The sequence below is a fragment of the Tribolium madens genome, unplaced genomic scaffold (genome assembly GCF_015345945.1).
Source record: "Tribolium madens isolate multiple individuals breed KSU strain unplaced genomic scaffold, Tmad_KSU_1.1 Scaffold_96;HRSCAF=242;Tcas5.2_LG5, whole genome shotgun sequence".
NCBI lineage: Eukaryota > Metazoa > Arthropoda > Insecta > Coleoptera > Tenebrionidae > Tribolium > Tribolium madens.
Genome location: NW_025401068.1, coordinates 8,005,695 through 8,029,792, shown reverse-complemented (window position 1 = coordinate 8,029,792; position 24,098 = coordinate 8,005,695). Strand labels below are relative to the sequence as shown.

General features: G+C 32.8%; 2 protein-coding genes across 20 annotated transcripts in view; one reads left to right on the top strand and one right to left on the bottom strand.

Annotated features, from left to right (window-relative positions):
* LOC123012639 (protein abrupt) overlaps positions 1 to 6,896 on the bottom strand; it is a 25,584-nt gene extending 18,688 nt beyond the window's left edge. For 5 of the 9 annotated variants that reach the window (XM_044410680.1, XM_044410685.1, XM_044410686.1 and 2 more), the window contains exon 1: positions 4,339 to 4,580. The gene's annotated coding sequence lies outside the window, so the exon portion shown is untranslated. The other 4 variants (XM_044410683.1, XM_044410681.1, XM_044410682.1 and 1 more) reach the window with 4 other exon arrangements.
* A 6,836-nt stretch (positions 6,897 to 13,732) lies between these two features.
* Positions 13,733 to 24,098, top strand: part of LOC123013827 (voltage-dependent L-type calcium channel subunit beta-2) — a 71,863-nt gene continuing 61,497 nt past the window's right edge. For 10 of the 11 annotated variants that reach the window (XM_044412643.1, XM_044412640.1, XM_044412637.1 and 7 more), the window contains exon 1: positions 13,733 to 14,339. In XM_044412643.1, coding sequence (XP_044268578.1) covers positions 14,271 to 14,339 — 69 coding nt within the window. In that variant the 5' untranslated portion in view covers positions 13,733 to 14,270. The remainder of the gene's footprint in view (positions 14,340 to 24,098) is intronic. The other variant, XM_044412648.1, reaches the window with a different exon arrangement.

Below are 24,098 nucleotides of genomic sequence, written 5' to 3'. Positions count from 1 at the left end.
CGTTTGGTTCTATACTTTCGATTCACCTGGTATAAAACGAATAAATCCTTCTATTCGGATAAGTAGTTGCCTGCAAATGAATTTTAGCAAAATTGTTTAAAGTGATGTGATATGAAAAGTACAGATTTCTTAAAAAGGCTTAATTACTAGGTTATTAAAWTGGCTTGTCTGAGGCAAAACCAATTTATTTATTCTCTTGTGTTCTTCGTGTGCAGTTCAAGATGCCGAAAATACAAAGTTTAGTGTACTCGAGGATAAAAATTATCTCAACTTTGTGCATATTTTTGTGAAAATACGTGCATATTTTACGAATTTTTCGTGCATATAATCCGAGCCTTAGTTATAATATACTAGGTACTGATCATTATTTTATACTTGTATTACTTCAACTACTAATAATATTTACTTATACAAATTTTGTTTTTTTTATAGTTCATTTTGCGTGTGTTTTTTCAAAGCAGTTTGTACTTGTCTTTTTAATTCTTTTTCGTGTTTTCTTGATAATATAAGTATATAGTTTTTTCTTGAAAGAAATAAGTAAAACCGAAAATTTTGTTTAAATTAAACCCAATCAATTTCTCCAAAAGAATAAATAAACCAATGAAAAATAATTAAATAGAACGGAAAATGCCGTAATTGACAAGATTTTATTGCACTCTAATTGGATGTATGACGCTATCCTTTCACAAATCAAAAAACAAAAATTTAAGATGTTACGCCAACACTAGTTTAATTGATTGCATACTTTTATGTTAAATAAAAATCGCACAATTTCCTCCAGTTAGCAGTGTTAACAGTCGAAAATTAATCTGAGTAAGGAGGAATTATGACGTAAAARAAGTCACTTTTATGTAAATTTCAAAGATTGTTAAGTTGAATAACAATTATTTAGAGGATTAATTCGAGTAGACGAAGTTTTCGACTCGACGTTCTGCTCTATTGCCTTATGTTCTTGACACTGACATTTAATTATTGAAGCATTTAGTTTACGCCACACCTATCACAAATTACTGAAAAAAAATCAGTTTTTATTGATCCATATCCCAAGCGATTTAAAAATTCACAAATTTCGGTGTAAAACCAGGAACTTTTACATGTAATAAATTTCGGTAATTAGAGTAATTATTCTTGATTACGAGTTAAAGAATTAAAGATAATGGCACATTTTTTAAATTGTTTAGTTACGTACTTTTTCCGCAATTTGGCAATATTTATAAATTAACAATTACACATTGATTATAATTATGAATTTATCGTGTGGAAATACCATAATTATTACCAAAGTATTATTTTAATTTACTTTTACGCGCCACAAAACAAATATTTTAATTACCATTSTGTTCATTACAGTTTAGGCACTTAATTGCTGGATAATAACTCGTAAAAACTAACAATACATCTCAGGAAATATGAGTTTTTTAATGTTTCTACCCACAAAAACCCAATTAGAGAACTGAAGAAGCGAAATTAATAGTGAGCTCATTAAAAAAATTAACTTGGTGCACTCAGTAGGATTTTCAATTAGGATCAACACTTGATATGTAACATGCATTATTCAGCATCCTCTACCCTAAAAATTAGATTAAATATCGTTCTTAAGCTAACCGGACTTCCGCTCAGTACAATAACAATTAACCGCAATAACGATATCAAATAGCGCAAATACCAAATACTTTTAAAGGAAAAATATCTAATATAATGAGGATGAAAATGAAATGAAAGATTGAAATAAATGACGAATTAAAATTGTACTGTATTTACTTTCTGTAAATATTATATCTAGGAGGCACATAAACTTATAAAATTATTAACAGAAAATCAAAGAAATCAAAAATTAATTAAACGATTAGGCTCCTGATTTCAATTCTAATCTAAACAAAGCACCCGAAATTAAAACTGTTCCTGAAAATTTTGCAGACGCCTAAGTGTACATTAAGGATTCTTCAGGGACATGTCAATTTACTTAAAGTCTCTTGTAAAGCCCTTCGACGATTTTGGAGCGCTGATTCAACAGTTTCGGATCATGATCCCTGTAATCGTGGTAATAAGTACATATCTATAAAAAATCTCAAGAACTCACTATTTCAGGCTGATTTTTTAACGAGCTGTTAACACTCTTAATCCTTTGAATATTTTTTAAATAGAGTTGATATCTAAAATTGCTTTGGCGCAAAATATGAAAGAAGATTTTAAAACCCATTTAAATTCCATTCGAATTCTACAGCTACTGCTTTTGACAAAATAATGTAATTTTAGAACGTGTCCAGGGTCTTTATAACATTATGGTCTAAGATTTGAAACTGAGAACTATTCTTGGTTACCATAACTTTTGAATTTCAGGAAGAAATCGTTACGTAAACTGGGCCGGTGTTTGATAGCAGGAGAACATCAAAAAATGATAAGATCATCTAAAACTTGATTTGTAACTTTAATAAAAGTCATAAAAGTTGTTTGTAGGTTGAAAAATCCGAAAAATTATTTATGTGTGAAGTTGTAAAGATGATCTTGTAACATTTTAAATAATTTTGATCAATAAACTTTTACAATGGACCTGAAAGTTCGAATTTTAAATGAATGCATGTGGATTATTCGACAGCACTCATGCCAAGATATTTAAAAATATTTTACATGCATAATGCGTGTAACAACTGGTCCCAACATTAATCGTGCGTAATTGCTTAAAAAATACCGCTGGTTATTTTTATGCCAGTGCATCTTTATTAAATTTAATCTCCGTGTGCATAGCAATCCTTTGATTTAACTGGTATTTTAGAACGAATTCGCTAACATATTATTATTCAACGTTATTAGGATGACCAGGTGYGAGTCGAGCTATAGCTTGAGGATGCCTCTAACCATTACTGGGTGAATTGAGAACAGCTGTTTTTTGTTGGTGATTTTGCCATTGATTTTATCGGTATGCAAAGTTCGAGGTTGGATTTTAGCTCCGAAAGCTCCGAGCTACTATTAATAATTGTTAGAAGATGAACTGTAAATGGTTAAAAAGTTTGTAAACGAAATAAATCAAGGTCGTTGGGCACATTTTGGTCTCGTAAATGGGTGCTCAAGTGCCTATTTTTAGAGTGGAGAAGAAAGCTGCGGTGTTGCAGAGATGAGTCTTCTGCAAGTTATGTAGATGGCGCCACAAAATTATCTTTGTGCTAATGAATTGTTTCAACGGATTTAATTGTTTAATTAATCCGTGCGAGATGGATTTTAGCTCGATTAAGGAATGATTTAAGTGTGTTTATTGTAGCATGAATCACTGGTTAGGAATAATCTTATCGACTGCTAAAATTTCAAGTAAATGATATCATATTGCAAATTACAATAAATTATAAGGTGAAATAACCTTTAAAAATAGAAAGCGCGGTGCTCATCTAGGCTTAATGTTGGATTAACAATTACYTTAACGCCCACTTTGAAGAATTTACCTACACCTTGTCGTTAGATGCTAATTGTTTTCGATAAAAACAAGTTATTTTGGAAAACACGTCGTAATAAATTCTTGCGTTATGAATATTATTATTTTAAATGTAATTTCCGAAAGATTGGCCATCGGTTTATGACTGGACGTAATTAGATMGCCAAGGTTGGTCTAATTACAAAAAATAGAAATGGTTAATTAATGGTAATGAGTGGAACGATAAGAGATGAAAATGTGGCTTTTTTGGAGAGGTGAAGACAGAGGCAAAGCGCGAAAGCTCGCTCATAGCGGAAGCGTTAAAATAAATAAAATCAATACAGCACTAAAAATTAGTAAGTGGACAATGGCGCAATGGCAAAAAATTCGGGATATGCGCAAAAATAGAAAAACCGGCGAGTTAAAAACTACGTTCGTGCGCAACACAGAAGTACAAGAAAAAAGTCCATTTCTGATTGGTTCCCAATAATTGCAAAATCAATACGCAGTTTAATGCAATTTAATTGATCAAACATTGACGAATTACTCCTGGAGCGAAACGGAATTCTAAAAGCGTCCACGATACGGGGGCTTACACCCCTACTCTTCTCTCTCTGTCAATCTACGCTTTTCATGCATCTACTTACAGGTTTTTTCTTTTCACCCTCACTAATTTACTCCGACGAAAACCCACATTTCTCGTCTCACTATCAAACTATTCCTCTGGTATTTATAGAAAATATAATGTGTCATCCGCGTGCCAAAATAGAATATTAAAATTTGTTTTTCTTGAATTATTTTTACACAAACACAGATGCAAATCGTTTCGTTTACTTCATTTTGAGTGAGATTATATCGCGAAAGAAATTGACGAATAATTTTTGAACTAAATTGGCGCGCCTCGCAATTTTAAATTGATTGGTTTAAAGACTCACGATTTGTTGGTGTTTTTAAATTTAAGCGGCTGTCGGTCTTCTGAAATAATTGTCGAGAAATCAACCACTGCACTAAACGTACCACAACTAAAAATTGTAAAAAAATCGCAACCGATTTTTAAAAAAATCACTGCACTGTAAAAAAATTTCAACTGCAACAACAATGCATAACAACAGCCAACAATGGAGTGCAATCTAGCTAGCGGTTGCAATTGTTGAAACAATCGCGATCGGTCCACAGCCGCCTGCTTACTTAGTGCGTGCAGAACACTTGCGCGTCGACCTGCCGCGTTTACCGCCTACCACGATTTGAGCAGTACTTGCTCTCGGTGGCACTTAGCCTGCCATCATGGCTGCTACACTCTGATCAGAAAAACCGGCCATGTCCGTACGTCCGCCCGACTTACACTGCAACATTGCATTCTTCTCCGCTATTCGCATTCGCACCTAGACCGCCCTCCTGCGGAGACGCGATTTTTGCGGTTTAACCGACGCTAATTACGACGCTCTAGATTGATACTGTCTGCGAGGGATTCGACTGTCTGCGGGGAAATTGACACTCGAATTAGGAAATGAAGACGACACAAATTTCAAATTTCAATGTTGCCAACACCCAATTCCGATAACGACAAATACTTCCATTAACGTTAAGTATTTTTAACGCGACGATAAGAATACAATATAATTCTCAACCGATTTCCTTATCCCACATGGGAGCCCGCATGTGACTAAACATCGTTATTGCTCTTTTGTCCTAAAGGTGTCAAGAAAAAAAATATCCTTTAAAGATACTACGCTGATAATAATTGTAAAAAAGAAAATAAAAGAGAAGAATACATTTGCGATGTATTTTAGATTTAGCAGACAGTATTTTAAAATTTACATTAAGAAAATCGCGTACCCTAATTTTAATAAGTTTAGAAAATTTAAAAGCAAGTCTTTTGTTTTCACTTACAAAATTACCACCAAATCAGATATGTATTTTACATTTTTTTAATAACATGAATAAAAATTTTCAGGACCAAAGAGGGGAATTACCGCTTTTTCAGTCCCCTGAATACGCCAATAGTTGTGTATCTGTCGTTTTCAGACTGACGAAATTTCTTTGTAATAAATTCTTGGGCCATTATTGGAGCTTTGACTAGTAATACACGAATTTCGTGCGWCGTTATGATAAAAAGAGTCGAAATATTTCAATATGTTTGTCCCTACGTTACTCCACCAACACCTTGCATAAATATTCCATTTTATTACCTTGTTTTACAGAATTAGAAATAACCAATCAAATAGAAATTGCGTAATCAACGTCACACGAAATCAATGTAATGATTCAAGTTAACGAAATATTGTCTACATATTTTTAACGTATTAAAATTTGGATTTTGAGGAATGAATATAAATTAAGGATATWTGACGTCAATAATCAAGTGGTTATGATGACTCTTGATCTATAAAATTGGTTAAAAAAAACAGGATTATGGTGACCAGGACATGCTGCGAGTTAATTTATTTCTTTATTAGTAGCGGTTTGAAGAAGATATTCGAGTAGGAAACATGGAAAACTTGCAACTTTGCAATTTGCAACTGACCGCGGACTGCATTGTGTTGGCCTCCCCTAAGCATGTCAAGAAAAAATTTAAATGGCTGTATCGAGTTTGGCTGGTTTCGCTATTGTTTACTTTTGTGCGACATTGTTTGCTGCTTGGACCTTTTCGACTTGCCCTAAATTTTTCAAGAAAGAATTTCGACCTGAAGTCAAGTCAAGTCTTAATCCGAGGATTAGCCACTAGCCAACATTTGGGCAGTTTACATCTGTTGGAAAATATTATTACCTTATGACTTTACTAAGTTTAAAAATTCTAATAACCTGGCCGGTAATTAATCAAAACATTAATTAGTAAAGACAACTTTAGGTACAAGCGTTTTGTTTACTCGCGTTACATTTGCAACATATTAATTAATGGTAGTTGACATTTATAAGAAAACGATGCGGCTTTCAGTCAGTCCATCATTCACGCTTTCGTTGACATATACATGATGCACAGGAGATTTTTCCTTGGAACAAACCGACGAAAAATTTCGAGGAATTCGAGCAATTATTAGTAAATTCGTGTTGTTTATGTAACGTGATATTCAGAATTTGTGTTTTTGATGCACGCATGTGTTATATCTAAATTCAAAAATCGTCCTTAACGTATGCGGACTCTACCTTTATTCAAATTGAAAAATTTATTTCCGGTGCGTGTAAATGTGCGAACGGTAGTTCGCATATTTCCGTGTGCATCTCCTTCCTCTTCCCCCACGACATCCCACATCCCTTCCCATTTGTCACAAACAGGGCAGRCAAATCCTAGCGCGAATTTGGCAAGAGTGTCCGCCGAAAATTGTAATTAGCTTAGTTTTTTGGCATGCGCAAGGGGCGATTTAAGCAACATTTAAAGGCGTAATTATTACTCACTTGCGAGGGTAGAGTGGTTGGTGCGTGGCACATCTTCGTATACGAAAACACATTTTGTTATTTTGTTTGGGAGAATTTCACGYTGCTCATTGCCGTATTGACTAAACACTGCTGCAATGTTCATGTGTAAAATGTTTTTTGTGGCGTTCAATTCGTAACATGGCGTACCATACGCATTCGCCCCGCACCCCGTCTTTGCGCGTATTTCTCTTCCGCCCTTACTTGTCCCTCTTGCCCCCGCGCAAAACAAACCATATCGATTTTGGGAGAGCGTACCTAATATATACTTGCAGTAGTTGCTAGGGTATATACGGCCTTCTGGCTCCATCCCCGACCTACGTCCTCGTTGCAGCCCCCAAGCCGAACCGAGCCGAGTAAACAAACTTTCGGCGACGTAGCGCCGAAATGAAATTGCTGATGTATGTCCCTTACATATTGCTGCTTCCAAGGTGAAGGAAAAGGGAAACCGGCAACTCATAAAAATAAGATGGACGCCATTTTGAAATGACTTTTTATGACGCCATAAAGTATAAAAATCTCATCTAGGTGCAATCAATACGCGGGTACTTTTTATTGTAATGTTGCGTTAAAAGTGTATTAGGGCTTACGTTACGGCGCAGGCTTTACCTTTATCGCAGAGGGGCTTAAGGGTTCTTTTGCTCCGGCCGCTGCTTACGTAAATAATCCCTCTTTTATTTTTTATAATAGCGAATTCACCGTGTGTTCAAAATGGTCTTACCAGGTGCACGAAAACAATTTTTATATCCAATAAAATGCTCTCAAACACAAAATATCAAATGTTTACATTTACACCCCTTTCTTGCAATTCTTCAGTCATCACAAAAAACGACCTTTGATTCACGTTAATTCCGGTCATTCCTTTCTGACCAACTTCAAAGGCCCCATTCATTTTTCATCCGTGTATTTATCGCCCTTCTAATTTCATTATGGTTGCAAAATTGACTCCGCGAAACGTTTTGCGTTTCCGGGGGTTACGACTCGGAGCTCTTCACAGAACGCTGCCCTATCTTCAACACACTTCAATTGCCATGCAATTATGTTCAGATATTATGCGACAATAACGACAGAGAGCGCCACCGCAGAATGCAAGCGGTTTGTCGAAGCCGGGGATTAAAAGATCTAAGGGGAAGAGATTTAATAAATTATTGTTGACTCCAGGAGTTAGCTTTGCTCTAGACAAGTGTAAATAGCGCCAAAGAGATTTACTCCCAAAAAGAACAAATAAGTCATCAACTTCCCACTTTAATTAACTCTATTTGTGTTTGTCATCTATACGCTTTGTTCAACTACTTAAAATTTTTATAGGATTAAATTAAATTGTTGTAATTATTATATTATGTATTTTAAGAAAGCAAAAAAATTCTTTACTCTTATGCTACTATACTTTTCTGTAATAGAAAACATTTCACTTTTAAAAATATATGTACTTTGAAAACAATTTTATCATTTTATCATACCCGTCTTGCCAAAACCTTTGGAATGTAATAGATTATTATTTAAAAAGACTACTATTTTTATTAATTTCCTTTGAACTACTTTTATTTATTACTTTATATTATATTTTTATTTTTATTTGTACTTTTAATAATAATACTGTGAAACACCAAACAACAAAATCCTTATACTTTAAAACGGGGTGTACAACATTATGCTTTTTTAAAATGCTGAATACAAACTTGATGCCTATTTTCATTTAAGAAATTTTTAGAAAAATTTGCTTGAAATTGAAATTTTTTTTAGCTGTTTTCAAGTGTTTTACTGGTATATTTTCATTTAGAAAAAAGATCAACTCCAGACAGTTCAAATTTTCGTAATGTGGTACATACTTGAAAAAACGTGATTATACAAAAAATTAGAACCGATAGAAACAAACAAGTTCTTTTGAGTACTTCTGATTTTTTTTAATTGGAATAAACCTGCTAAAAAGAGCCACTTTTAGAACTTTAAGTGCGATTTTCTTTCAATATTTAGAATAGAAATAAAAAATGGTTTCAAATTAGCATTCAGCACCTCAAAAAAAAATATAAAGTACACTCTCTTGTTTCTTATAAAAGAAGAAAAAAGGTAAAAATTTGTTTATTCGATTGTTTTTCTCATTTAATTTGAAAACATTTATCTTAGCAACATAACGATACCTACAATAATAAAAAGTAAAAATACGTGTTTAATTAATTAATATTTATAAATATATTGATTGGAAAGTCAACACAATACCATTTTTTTCTTGCATCTTTTGCGTCAAGTTTTTTGATCCGATTGCAAGGCAAATAACATTCCCTCATCGCCTCAAACACCCCACTCAAATTAATAATATTATACATCACATAATCAACTACCATAAGTCAAAATATGATGTTTTCATTGCCACCAAGAAATCAAAACAATAGTTTAAACCTGTTTGGAGTTTCTCTTTATTAAAAAGAGACAATTTTATTGCAAATTGCTTAATTAAGTTTGATCAGTCGTGGCTTAGAATAAGAATCTGTTTTCGTATAGGCAAATGTCAAATAACTTCACATTACGAGAGTGAATTTTTAACATAGCAGAGTGAAGCAGATAGATATATGTCAGTTCTTTATCCGGAGGCTRGTGTATCTGGAGATGAAATGTATATATGTACCTTTATCTAACCACGTTGTTAGTTATGCTGCAAGATAAATATAGTTTTGTTTGCGTTTATGAAATATAATAATCGTGTAAAGTCAAAAGTCATTATTTTGTTTAGATGATATTATTAATAACAATTAATGTATCGAGCAAACTTAAAATTCGGGAACTCAGCAAGTTAAATATTCGAAAGGGGAAATAATGTTTGAGTTGTCAAAAGGATTCTATATATTTGACACCAGGATTTGTTTAATAAGTGAGGTGTCGTTCAATATCTTCAATTGCTAGTTTCGGAATAACTGGGAAATTAATTTAACGATCTATTGTAACTAGAGGCCTGAAACGATGTTTTGAATTAATTAGTTTCAGCATCGTGCCAATTTTTGGTKGAGCAGAGCGTAAAGAAATTAAACCCTTGTTATCATCGCCTAGGTGGTCCTAGATAAAAGTGACAATTTCGAATTATAAATAAATTAACAAGTGCTCTAAAGTCTCGCTAAAACCGCAAACTGCTTTAAAATTCGTCCAAATAATCGATGGAAGCTCTCGGAGAGAGCCCCTTTGAATTTCAAGCAAACTACATGAATTATGATCTAGTTACTTGATTTGAATTGGTAATAAAATTGGAAAAACAAAATTTACTTTGATTTATGTTGATATTATATGAAGCAAAAAATAATCCGAGGGAGCCAAAGAAAGTTATTGGAGTGTTTTAACGATACGTGACTCTCTTTTTATCTTTACTTAATTTGATTTGGCACAATTTGGCTCAATAAACTTGGATTATTATTCCGAGTTTTAAGTTGACATAATCGTAAAAACACGAATATACAGACACTTGATCCGGAATGCAGACAATGTCAATTATCTCAGTTGACATTCTTCCTTCCGCCTATATCCTGCGGTTTTTCAGCATTGGCTTAATCTATTCTTGAGTTTTTCAGATAATTGGAGGTTGCAGCCCCAGCTTTAATAGGCTTACGGAGTTCTGCAGGATAACAGCATGATTCAGTTTAATCTAGCGTTTCGCATTTCTATTTAAGAGCTCGGCTCGGTTATTTCTTTTTGATAATACATCAAATATTTACCCAAAGTAAGTTGCTAGTTAAGCTTGGTGAAACGGTCAAATGTCAATAATTAACGCCCCAATAAGTCTGTATGGATTATAGGTAATCGATTACTTAATAAATGAAATCCCTTATCCGATTATTACAGGGCAAAGACCAAATAAATTCTCTCCTCGCTTATCCTTATAGCCCTGAAAACCTACAAAAGCTAAGGTGGGTGTTTTGTTCAACGGTTACGATATTACGCCGGCTCTCACCTAAATATACATCGACCGTATGCGTGAAAGCTCCCAACGTTGCGATCATTCAATGAATTGTTTACATTTTCAAAGAAACTCCTCAATATTTATGCCTCCTAAGTTGCCCTTCTGTGGATTGTGTTTATATTACATAATGTATTTATGAAGCACTGCAATGTAAATACCCGCATTGTTGATATTTATTATAACTCATGTTCAGCAGCGTTCGAAATGTTATCTGGTCCACGCTAAAGGCAAAAACGAAGAAAACAAACGCATTAAAAGTTTTTCATTGTTCGAGATTTCTTCAACGCCGACTTTTCTTGAAACGTGGCCATAAAATAGGGTTTACACTAGAGCAAGCATCATTTCTCAAAAGAGTATTCCGTTTTAACCAAAAACAAATTTTATATAAACTTTCATCAGTGATTTAGTAATTCAATTACTCCTATTACATTACACTTCTTTATAAGGACACTTATAACTTAAACAAGTTTTGCGGTAAATAAAAAGAGTACTAAACAACTAAACAATGTTAATAAGAAGACTATTAAATAGGTATGGCGATTTTTCTAAACACTGTGGTAAACAAAAATCGTGATTCTAAATGGATTTATTGAATTCACTTTCGTGAATATTGAATTTTAAGACAAAATGAAACACAATCACATTTTTTCTTATTTCTGGATGGTGCAATACATAAATAAGCAAAAAGTATAAAAAGAAACTTTTTCGCCAAGTGCTGGAGGCTTCAATGCGTGGGTTGAAGTACAACCCTATATAGAGGCCCGTGTAATTTTCTAGTTCCCACGTTGCATTATCAACATTATTTCATATTTTGCATAAAACAACATTGTATAATTTGTAAATAAAGTAATTGTCTTCCATACATATTCCAACTAATTGAAATATAATTGAAACAGATATAAAAAATTGCTAAAAAAATGTACCAAAATTGTCATAGTAAATTAAACAAATTAAGTGTGATTGTCGGAGATTTTCATCGCTGGTTCGACTCTCCCTTTTTTCGTTCCGGGAAGATTTATTGTCACACATGAAAACTGGATAAACATGGAAAACACAATAATTTGGACGATAAATTTACAAATTGCTATCGCAAATATCTGTTTAGTGCCGGGAACTTGAGAGCGATAAACTGTTACGAATTTGGCACGTTTTGTTTACTGCTTCGGCATTACTGAGCTTAGACCGACATCCCTATTATCATAAAAGCAACATTCAACCCTTTAAAGCATACATAATGCTCTCTCAAACTTTCCAAAATTCTATTTTGATCGAGATTATAATTCACATATAGCGCCAGAACATGGCCGTTTCGCATTTTTACACTCGGGTTATATTTAAACTTGACTAACTTCAAACAAAGTTAAGGAACTTTAACCGCTTAAATTAATAATACATAAGACATTTATTTTCGCTCGGCGCGATTCTCCACATTTTAGATTTATTTTTCTCCGAAATGGACTCAAGGAAAAWGAGATACAGTGATACAACAGTTATATTTAGTAAACGAGAAACAATAAACAACTGCATATCGCAGGTCAACACGCGGTAAATTTATTTAAACTATTTCAGGTACAAGAAAACAACAAAAGGGTCTTATGAATAAATTTAAACAATATTGCATAGACCACGAAATAATATTATTATTATTGTGCTCAAAGCGATATGTTTATTWCTAGCTTCTATATGCATGATAAGAATACAACAACAAAGAGCTAGCCTACAGCAAATACACAAATGGTAATTTTGCTCTTTAAAATATGAATGCTAACATTTATGCTCTTTGAAGACAAATATTTACTTTGTTTGCTTCTAATCGCCGTCAAAAAAATAAATAAGAACAATCAAATGTAACCCATTTTTATCACATTTTGATTAAACACTAAATTTATAATTTGGTCTTACAATTCCATAAGGAAATAACAAAATCGTTTTTTTTACACTAAATCGGGTGATTTTTTTTTGTATTACTGTACAAGTAAGTTATGTTAAATGTAACCAAAGTGATTAACGTTATTAAATGTTGCTATACAATGACTAAACAAAAATTATTTTTAATTTTGCGCATATTATGCATGCAAATCACATAATAAGAATTTAATGATTTGGTCCCTTTTAGTTAGCAACTCGACAAAAAATTTCTAGTGGTACTATAAGAAAGAAGAAATAATAAGTCGATGTTATACATGACAGTTCTTAACCAGTTCTCACGTTAGAAATAAACACTTGAAATCTCTTCACATAACATTTAAATAGACATTCTAAATAACTCACGGCTGTATTTAATATTACCTTTACAATATACCTACCTACTTGCACTTATCTAAAGTCCCAAGTCACCTAAAAAAATTGTAAGTAAATTGGAGGAAACTAAAAAAGAGGTATGTTTAGGTATATTTCAAATTGCATAAAAAAGAATATTCGAAACTTCTTCAAGAWCATTGGCGAGAGAATAATTGATGGGGGAATCCCTCCTATGTTAATTTAAAGTCTATATTCKGGTTTGATGGTGAAGAAAATTACCGCCCTTGCATTCACTTAGCACCCCAGGAATTAAAAGATTTATTTTCAAAGACTGACGAAGGAAATTGATGATCGCGCGTTTCCAGCACTTTTTCCACTGCAATTTAAATTTCTCGTTGTAACTAGTAAAAAATTTCAACCACCGTGTCTTTTGAAAAAATCCTCGTCTCATTCCCCAGTTCATGTGGCGCCTGAATCCAGCTATATCTCATTCCTCGCAAAAATAAACTGACTTATCTCTGAGATATAGGCCGAAAAAACATACCCTCAAACAAGGTCATCGTGGTGTCATCTTTTTCCGGCACACTTTTCGCGAATACTGACGTCCTTTTTTCACATGTATGGGAAACGAAGCTGCCCTGGCACAATCCCGTGAATCGATAAACAGACGCTGCTGACGTAAGCGTCGTTCAAAGACACGGCGTCGTCCGGAAATTCGCGAAATTCCACGAAGTCGCAGGTGGTGTACTGATTGACATTTCTTCATGCGGGGTGCTGTGCAACTTATTTACGATATTTACAAAAAAAATACATTGATTTCGTGCATATATCGAGACTGAGAAGAACCGAGTTCGTCCGGAGTGGTGCTTTGTGGAAAAACGCGCAGAGGAGCTTTCGTTAGTTGTGGCCGGGCCTTGATACACCTAGATATTATCTGATTTTTTCTCTGATAACAGTAGTTCAATAGCACAGCTGATGCTTGAAATGCACTAGAAATGAGCTTTGAGAGRCTGTAAGTACGCCTTCGGTGCCGGTTTGGGGCTTTTCCTTGACCAAGAGCGGTYAGTGCGAATATAGGTCAATCCTGGCGATTCCTATGAAAATATTTGGGCAAGATCGCGTCCTTGGTGAAAAGCGCGATATGCAATAAAACGATGTCGTTCACCTATCGTGAACAATAAAAACGTTTTAAAAGTTTGTGCTTTCGATTCTGGTTGATGTGAAGGATGATCGTGTAGATCAAACCAGGAAAAACATGGTCTAAGACGGGCCATGACATCTCGCCAACCTCCTACTATTGTAGACTGCCAGGGGACAATCACCCCTCACCTTGCTGCACAGGTGAGTCAATTACAATCGCGATTACACATTTAATGATAGCTGGATTAACAATCAGATGGTTATGGCAGCGCCTACACTTAATTTGGTTGCAACGACTTCACTTGATTGCTTACTGGCACTCCCTCAAGCTTTGTAAATAAACTATTTGTTCCAGGTATCATAACATGTAGGATAATAACAGCAAAATCAAATTGCTTCATTACCATATCCGATATAATTATAGGACTTCGAAATTCGAACAAAACAATGAAAGCTGAATTGAATCAAGTGCCTCCAGACAATTTTCCATACCGTTCACAGATTATCTAAACAATTTTTATCCTCTTTGTTGTCTGTAACAACAAATCTAGTTCACAACCACACATTCCAATAATTAATCGATTTTCTCTACCTATACTTATCTACACATTCTTTTCAAATGACTTGAAGTTAAATTTAATTTTTTAAACGTGGGAGGATAATGTATTACTAATTACAAGCTTCAAACTGTATCAAGGATACAAATTTAAACATCAACAATTTTGAGTTTCAAAAATCGCGATAATTAACCAAAGTCGTAAAGTTCCGTTAGATATCTTATTACAAAATGTCCTGACATTATATTAATCATTTTATGTCGATTGCTTTTGAGGTTGTAATTCAATTAAAATAACCTTAAAATTAGATTATAGTAATTTATGACAAATTGCTACGGGCTCTTGTCACACCATAGTCGAAAGATATATTGCAGAATATCTATCGATCTGTTATAATTTTCAACCTGTCAGAAATTTTGTGTAGTGCTATATTTAATACTTTTTGATATTGTCGAAAAGTGGTTTAATTTGCTGATGGCCTGATTTGTAAAAAATCAAAAATCGTCTCGTGCTAGAGTTTTGTTCATATTTCTCGATCGATGAAAATAAATCATAGTTTCAAGTCCTGTTGCTCTTTTTTTCCTTTTCAGTTCGATGATTAATTAGAACTGTGTAATTTGTACCACATAGTGTTAATCTATTCATTATTAAGAGGTGTGGTTGTCTAACTTCATCATTTATGTTACGATGGGAAAAAGTGTTAGTTTGATACGGAAAAACATTAAAAAAGCAGACCGTACGTCTTTGGTAAAGTTTATGTTAATATCTTTTTTTAATTACACCACTGATATCACAAATCATTTTCTAACTTATTAGTTTGTTTTCTAAGACACGAAAGAGAAAATATTAGTGATGTTTGAATGAAAATAAGCTTTTATTGGCGTGTTGATGGAAGTACAAATAAATCAAAATTCTGAAAAGGTCATAAGTTTAAAAATTTGAGACAGGTATCGAATTTTGAAAATTTATGATTTAAAATTTTGATAACATGGGCGACTACAAAGAAAAATAATTCATTATGACACATTAGTAAAATTTATGACATACTGATACAGTCATACCTTCATGAAATGCTATTCCATTAATGTTTACAATTACACTGTAAACTGAAACATGCCGTTTATTTTAATTTGAATAAATTATTGTTAATATTTGACGAGGAATGTAACAGAGTAACTGTTTTAGCAAAATCCCAACTAAAATATTTTTATTATGGAGGAAGTTCCTGAATGTAAAAGGAAGAAAATTCCACTTGATTAAAACTCAAACGAGCTATATAACGGAATATTAAATTACATTGTGTGTGTTTTTATATTTATATATCATTCTGACATTACACTATTTTAAACTTCAGGTAAACCAAGACAAAGATTTGTTATTGGGTAAAAGAAATAAATATAGATACAAATGCAGCTGGAAATGCTTTGATTAAATCGAAGAATTATGACGCCTTCTGCCATATTCTTCTAATTTAATGATCTCATTTTACATCGTTATTTTTTCATTTTTCTACTTACTTGTCAAGCATTGGTCTCTCAAGTGCACGGAAATTTCAGGTTTTATTTAGCTTAAAAATATATTTTTGCAGATTAATGTTTCCTGTCGTAAATTTGTTTTATTCGTCGCCAAGTATTTCTTAGCGTGGCATAAGATATTTTTCCTCCCACTGTCGAATTGAGTTCAATCTTTCTATAATTAATAATTTTTTCCTGAAAAATGAAAATTTTCGTGAATTTATTAGTTTTTAAGATCGCACGTTATTCAAATTTTGTACCACTTCACGTAAGCTTATCAATTCCTGAATAATAGCGTGACTACAATAATTGTAGAAAAATATTGCCAAAATATGCTTATCAGAAAAATGCCTCACACAATGTTCATGTATGCCAAAATTGATAAGGGGATCTTACGTTTCCGGAATAAATATCTAGACCTTGGACGCACTACCAAATAACAATATTTCCGTTTTACAAAATAGAGTTAATATTGCTGCAACCACGATAATTTTAATTAATGATAAACCAATGGTTTACACCAAGATAATTTCAGCAGTAGGTATTTAATCAAGAATTTATTATATTTTTATATTTATTACATTTTTTGTAAACATACAATGTAGGTATGTCCATATTTCCGGTTTTGACCTAAAAATATTCTGACTTAATTGACAGTATTACTTACATGTTGTGGGTAAACAGTTGCTTTCTTTTCATGTAAAGTCACTTTGTCTCGAAAATAACATTTTGGTGGCATACGCACGTGTTTCTTATCCGTTCTAAATATAACGAATCTTTTTTGATCGGAYTTATTACTGGTTTGTATTCATCTAAACAACTTACTCTCCATGTTCAAAGACAAATACGACAACCGCTTTCTTCCAAAAATGTGTCACATTTAGACGAAACAATTTATATAAATATTTTCAACACTCTTCTTATTTAAATTTAAATCCTGATTAGCAACAAAAGTACATAAGTTACAGTTATAATTGGCAACAACAGCTTTTCACAGTTACACAGAATGGTTCTTGTAAAATATTAGTTACTTGCTTGTTCTAATTGTAAAAATTTGCATTTTAAATTAAGTTGACCTTTACATGTGAAAAATGATAAAGCTATTTCAAAAATAGTCAATGAAAGTATAGAAATCATTTGACAATTTTTTAGGCAAAAACCCGAATTTATGAACGGAATGTTCCGAAGCATGTCAGACACAAAACATTCCACATGTAAGCGACGAAACAACGAATAAATTTTTGATATATGGCAAATTTTAAGCAAGTTTCTAGAAAACTTCGTGATACTCACATTAATCCATTTGCATTATTATGTGTTAATGTGAAAGTTCTGCACGTACCTGTTGGCTTATTATTAATAGTTTTGATGTGAATATATTGTAAATAACAGAAAGTGATTTTCTTAAGAGATTTTTTTCTTTTATTGACCATTTACTGCATAAGATTGACGTTAGAATATTACATTTTACAGAGTAATTCCAATTAAAAATATCAGATGATTTAGACAAAGGTTCCGAAAATACAATTTTAAAGTTTAACAGCTTTAAAAAAATTATAATAACCTCCCACATCACAGTTACATATGTTTATGGTAATTGAAACGTGGGTAAGTACTGATTTACTATAGTTGTTGGAAAATTTTCCAACGACGTATTTATATGTTTCCTTCGAGGAATAATAATTATAATTATAGATGTTCATGCGTGTTGTCATTTTTTAAGATCCTCAAGTCAAATACCAGCTTTATCTTTAATGTAAATTTTTAACAAACCTTACTTTTATTCAAGCGTAACTATATGGCGTTTCTGAAGCGGGATTAATGATGAAGCATCATGCAATAATTAATCTTTCTGGTGCTGTTTGGATAAGAACACGAAAACGTTTTGTCACCTCCAACATTCACGGATGGATTTATAATTCTTGCAATAGTGGTAGTGGTACATAACTGCTTAATAATAAATAAATAATACGGCCGAAACTTTTATAACTAATTTATTGAAATAGTAAAGTACAAAGCTGAACCCATAAAAAGAGGAATCTCTATTATTGTATTGTTTCTTGACCGTGATAGCTCAATAAAAAAGATATTTCCAAATATTATTTTATGACATCTGACTTTATTCCTTCTCTGTATAAGAAAAGTTTTGTCTTTATGCGTGTTGTGTTTTCAGTTTTATTACAATTTAAATTCATATTAAATCGTTTACGTTTTAGCCATTCTTCAGATTTTATCTTCAACTGCATTCTTTTAACGGCAAATGTTCCTTCCGATAGATTAATAGTGAAAAGACGTTTCATTAGTCCGATCTGACGCAACCTGACGTCAGGTAAAGTTCAAATTGAACGTCCCTACCTGAAAGATAAAATCGCACCTGCACTGCATTCGTTCACTTTAAATTAGAAAAATAATAGCAGGCTTCCTTTTTCTTGTTTTATGGTAACACAAAATAAATATTAACATTTGGACAACGATAATTGTCGAGGTTCTACCTTGTCTTTGTCCTCTTAGATTTTAAAAAACTTCTCGTGTGGCGCGACGAGAGGGGTGTCTGGTATGCAGGTAAATGCAATGACAGGCTGCACCCCCGTTATGTAAGAGATTCGATTAAGGGAGTGAACGGTCCGTGTTTTTATACCTTGCCCCATCAGGTTTATAAAACGGGATTATATTTCACATAACTGGAAACATTAGTGGACCCAAAGGAGGAATTAATCCCTTCTTTGCTCAGCGTTTTGGTTTGGTTTAYAATTTTWGTCATAGGTTTTATTTTTATGTAAAAGATTATATAAATTTTGACAGGACAAGGTCAAATACATTATTTCGATTTTTTTCMGATTGTTGTCAAAGAAAACACCTGTTTTGATATTCTGAACATTTCAGTGGGTAGATTATGCTCTAATCTACATACACTTCGAYACTCTGAATTTATGTCTAATTAGGATGTCTTCAGGTGTTTGCTGGGGCTTGCTATGGGCTGTCATTTAATTAAATTGTGACAAATCATTAAAAATAACCGAGCAATAATTTTTTTTTTGCTAAAATAAACACTTTATGTTCGAAAGTTATGTTTTTTTTTGCTATTTTCGGAACTATAATTATCTCTTTCAATATTTCGACAGAATCTAAAAAAATTAAGACTTTGATTTTAATATCGACTTGTATAGCAGAAAAAACACCGGAAGACTTGAGACTTATTGGGTAATCCATATTATGATAGTATAGGATTACACCTGTGGTGGTTGGTATTTATGTGATGTAATTATTGGAACCCTACAGAGAGAATCTCTAATGAAACATATTAAGCCAAGAAAGCTAAAATATCTTTTGTGTAACAACACGTCATAATTTTATTGAAACTCAATTTTTTTTCTTTTTTAATTATTATGCTGCGTTTAATTGCTTTGAGTTTTAACTTATAATAAAGGCTAATCTTTAAAAAGAAAACTTGATAAGAAGCAGGTAATTTTAAAAATACTTTGGGCTTGCTTTTACTCCAGTTTAGCAAAATTAATCTCCTATATTATAACTTAAATTAGAACTACTCGATTCTCTCTCTTCTTATAAATCTTTCTGACATAAATAACAGCTATAGGAGGCTATAGGTGAGACGCCCTATAATGTATGTACTTTCTAATTAAAACTTGTTGGTTTGTTTAAAAAAAAAAACATATTTTGGTGAATAAATAAAATAATGAAAAGGTTTAGGACGGGGTCTCTGTTTTGGCGCTGACTGTACAATTGTATAAAAAGTTTTATTTGTGTGTACAAAATCCRTCTTTGAGTTCACGCACCTGGACTTCTTGCGTGAATGGCTTTATTATGGGAAGTCGTCTTGGATATATAGATTAGATATCCCTATAACGCAACTATCATCACATTTACAATTCCTAATAAATTAAAAAGTGTGAATAAAAAATTTTGCTAGAGCATGTATTACTTCACGTTTTGGTTCAATAAAAATATACATGGTAGATTAATTTACGGAATTTGTCTTTACACGAAAAACTATGTTTGAATAAATTATCATATTTATTGCCTTTTAGATTTTTTTTATTGATGTACAAGTCAGCGTCAGTTGGACGTGTGAAATAAGAATCGTGAGGTTTGCCTCTATTTTCTTGTTTCTTTAATTTAATTAAAGCTAGGGTAGGTACCTGAGGCGTTAAACAGTTTATYTCCTTATTWCGAAAGGAATCTCGCACTTTTTGAATCCCAGAGTTCTTTTACGATTATTGCAGCTCTGCCATATGAGAGACCTTACCGGTCTGACTCAAGATCGACATTTTTACCTGCATTACGATGAGGGAATGAGATATTATGATAATACGACCTACTTCAAACCAATCATGACACGGACCAGAAATGCGTACTGCATTGCGCTAGATTCGAGGGGGTGGCCGCGTCTTGTAGAAAATTTCTTGCAAATACCAGCCGTATTTTTGCCTTGCAAATGAAAAAGGGGTGGGATGTTTTACTGAAAGTAATTATTTTTTGCTAGAGTTTGTGGAGGGTCACCCTTGCACTTTTGACAAGGGTGAGTGAGGCAGGTATGCACGTTTATTGAAAATACGTCGCGTCGGTTGTAAAAACAAAGATGGTTGCATTTTACCTGTATTTTTTATGTGGTGGCTTGTTGACCGCCTGCTGGTCCGTAATGTTAAAATATCAACTCGAATCCGAATTTTAGGGGAGTGGCCGTTTCATTTCAACCACCTTGCATCTCGAAATGTTAAATCACCCTATTCACGAGCCGACAYCCCCGACCCTTCCATATCGCATTCTCATGGAAAGGCATTGTTCCCAAATATGAAATCTGCCAAATAATTGTAGGGCCTTGTCTGACCATCATGATAAATGTGAGGATTTATTTTCTTCCATCTCTTACATCAACGTTAATTTAATGAGAATGCAGGTAGGTTCACACTTGGAATGTTTTTTGAGTCGGCCAACTCGAATTACTTGGATTTCGTAACTGATCAAATTGTGCAGAAAAATTGCATTTCAGCGGAATTTATTTGTTGGGAAATTATTCACGAGTCATTAGGCGATTATCGAGATGATCAAATTTCCGATTGATGAACAATTCGTCAAAAAACCGTACCTTGAGCATCTAAACAAAGAAAACCTTGAGACAGTCAAAGAATTTTCTCAATACCTGGGCGAATCTATAAAAAAATATGTTAATTCCACGTTTAGCGTCTGGAATAATTCAGTAAGCGCTCCGGAGATCTACAACGTTCTTTATTGCTACCTATTAAGAATTTACTTTGTTCATTGATTTCGAGGAATTTTAAACGCTTGTTCCGTAAGGTGGTTGAAGAAATTAATTATAATATTTCTAATACAGTGGCGGAACTATTAAATAATAAACACCGTACCCACACCACCGCTTTTAAAGCCAATAGTTTGTTAATGCTATTTATTCTAACCTTTGTATCTATACAAGAATTCTTAGAGAAAATCGAATGGAATTTGGAATTCCGGTATTCAATGAGTGCCTACGCCACTGCCTAACAAGTAATAACTTAACAACATTTTTGTGTCTGAATAAAATTTATTATGTTCACTTTTGTATTTTTTTCAATATTATATATTTATATTTATATGCATTCGCAACCTTCTAAAAATGTTATTGGATAAACATTATTTTAATTAATTAGACAATTTCGAGCTTCACATAATTAAAAAAAAATACCACAGCACATGGCGGTCCCTTTTATGCTTGTCCTCGACTTATTAAAAGTATCTCCAGACATTATTGCGTCAAGTCTTCTAAATTTGCAAATAAAATTGATTTTGGTGATCCATTGTGACATCATAATGTAAAACGATCAGGCAACTCGATCTGAAAACTTACTGTTTATTTGTTCGAGCATACGTTTCACAAGAATGTAACGTCTAAAAGTCTATATTTTCTTTTTTATTTTTATAAAAATGGTCGTGTATTAGCTGCAGATGGTGTAGCGGTCTTTCAAGATTATGTTCTATTATTTTAAATGTATCTGTTCTTCCCACATGCTTCTTACAAGTGTATCAAGTTCCTGATAGGTGTCTATGTCAGTCTTACTTATTTTTCAAAAATGTCAGCGGCTCGGCTCTGCATAAACATAAAACACGAGAATTATGTCGATTCAACTGAATATTTATCACACAGAGTTAACCTTGCTTACTTCGCTGTTGGTGGTTATTGAATGACAATTTCACTGATTAAATCAAAATGTGAAATAATTTGTTATGGTGGTTTTTCKTTTAAAAGTAAAATATAGAGTATAGTATTTTATAAACTAAATCGTGATATCGTAATTACCCAGAAGGAGAACTTAAAATACACTTTTTTTAAGTAAGAATAGAAAATAATATCCGCTAATTAAATAATTATGATAATGGGTAATTTATTTATAAGTAATCAGAAATTTTTATAATTGCTATTAATATTTATAAATCGTAAATTTTTATAGAAAAACTCAATAATGATGGAAATTTTGTGTATACAGATTTTTTAAGCTAATATTCTAATTGTTAATTCACCTTAAAAGTACATACTTAATTGGCATAGCAAATTAATGTTTGTAAACAAATGCAGTATTAACATGGCATATTATTTTTCTAGTTATTAAATTTCGTAAGTTATTTAATAGAATTTATGCATTATTTTGTAAAGTTATAACAAGACATATCTTTGAGTAAAAAGCTCCAATAAAGATATTGGATAAAAATTGAATTAGTGATGATTCTATTTGATTTATTTTTTCAGGATGTGAGCTTTGTAAAGATTATAGCTGGCAATTGAAAATCTGCTGATTGAGAGGATCTTTCATAGCCTTATTAAAAAAAATCAGATGCTGGCGACAAGCTTGGAGCAACTTCTTTCTAAATACAAAAACTCCTTCACCAAATCGTCTCTAATAAACAACAATTTAAACGAATCGTCGCGTAAAACCTTGTAATTACGCGTAAACGTCTAATTTTTTGTCTCGTGTCTGCAATGATATAATTTGATGTCCACCTGGAGTCTCCCATATTAAAACGCGATTAGAATGAATGCATCTGCTATGATCGCGAAGGGAAGGGGTTAGGCACGTTCAGCAGCACGTGTTTTCTCGCTGCTTTGACAGCTCTTCGTAACACCGCCTCTGATGCGCGAGCCGCGACTACAAACTGCTGATCCATAAGATAAGTCGACTAAAACTCCATAAAGAGGCGAAATGTGACATGATGTGATGTGTGTTGGGCGGATATTACAAGYTCGTTACGAAATTTCTATTATTTGACTGAAATTGCACAGCTTTAAGCTAAATCCTGATTGCACTTTCCTGCAATCGGGGCAGAAATGCTGATTGCGGATCCTGCAGGCGATTGGAGGTTCCTGATGAGACATTAGCCGAGAAATAATAATTAGTTATTTTAAGTTTTAGATGATTGTTTATTTATGCTGTGTTTAGCTTCAAGTGAAAGTTTAAAGAAAATTATTATTCCGTGTTCAATTAGAGTTCATCAGTGATAATTTCTATAATAAATTCTGAATACATTATTTGTAATCATGTTTCTGTTATTAAATTTTGTAAAGATTTTTACATTGAATTACAGGATGTTTCAGAATTCGCGGTCCAGAGAAAAATGACAAGTTAGTTGTTTAAGAACATGAAAAAAATGTTACAAAAAGTCCATCTATAAAAATAGTAGTTTAAATTTTGTACTTTGACCTTATTTATTTCTGATGGAAAAATAATTTTACATGTTTTTTTTGCTTCAGGCTATTAGTAGAAGAAACAAAGAAGCTGTATCCTGAATTGTAACTATGTTTAACATTATTTGTGACTTTTCCTGGCAAAGTTTTTGCACCTTTACTAAATAATTATGAAAAAATATATCCAAGATTATTGGTA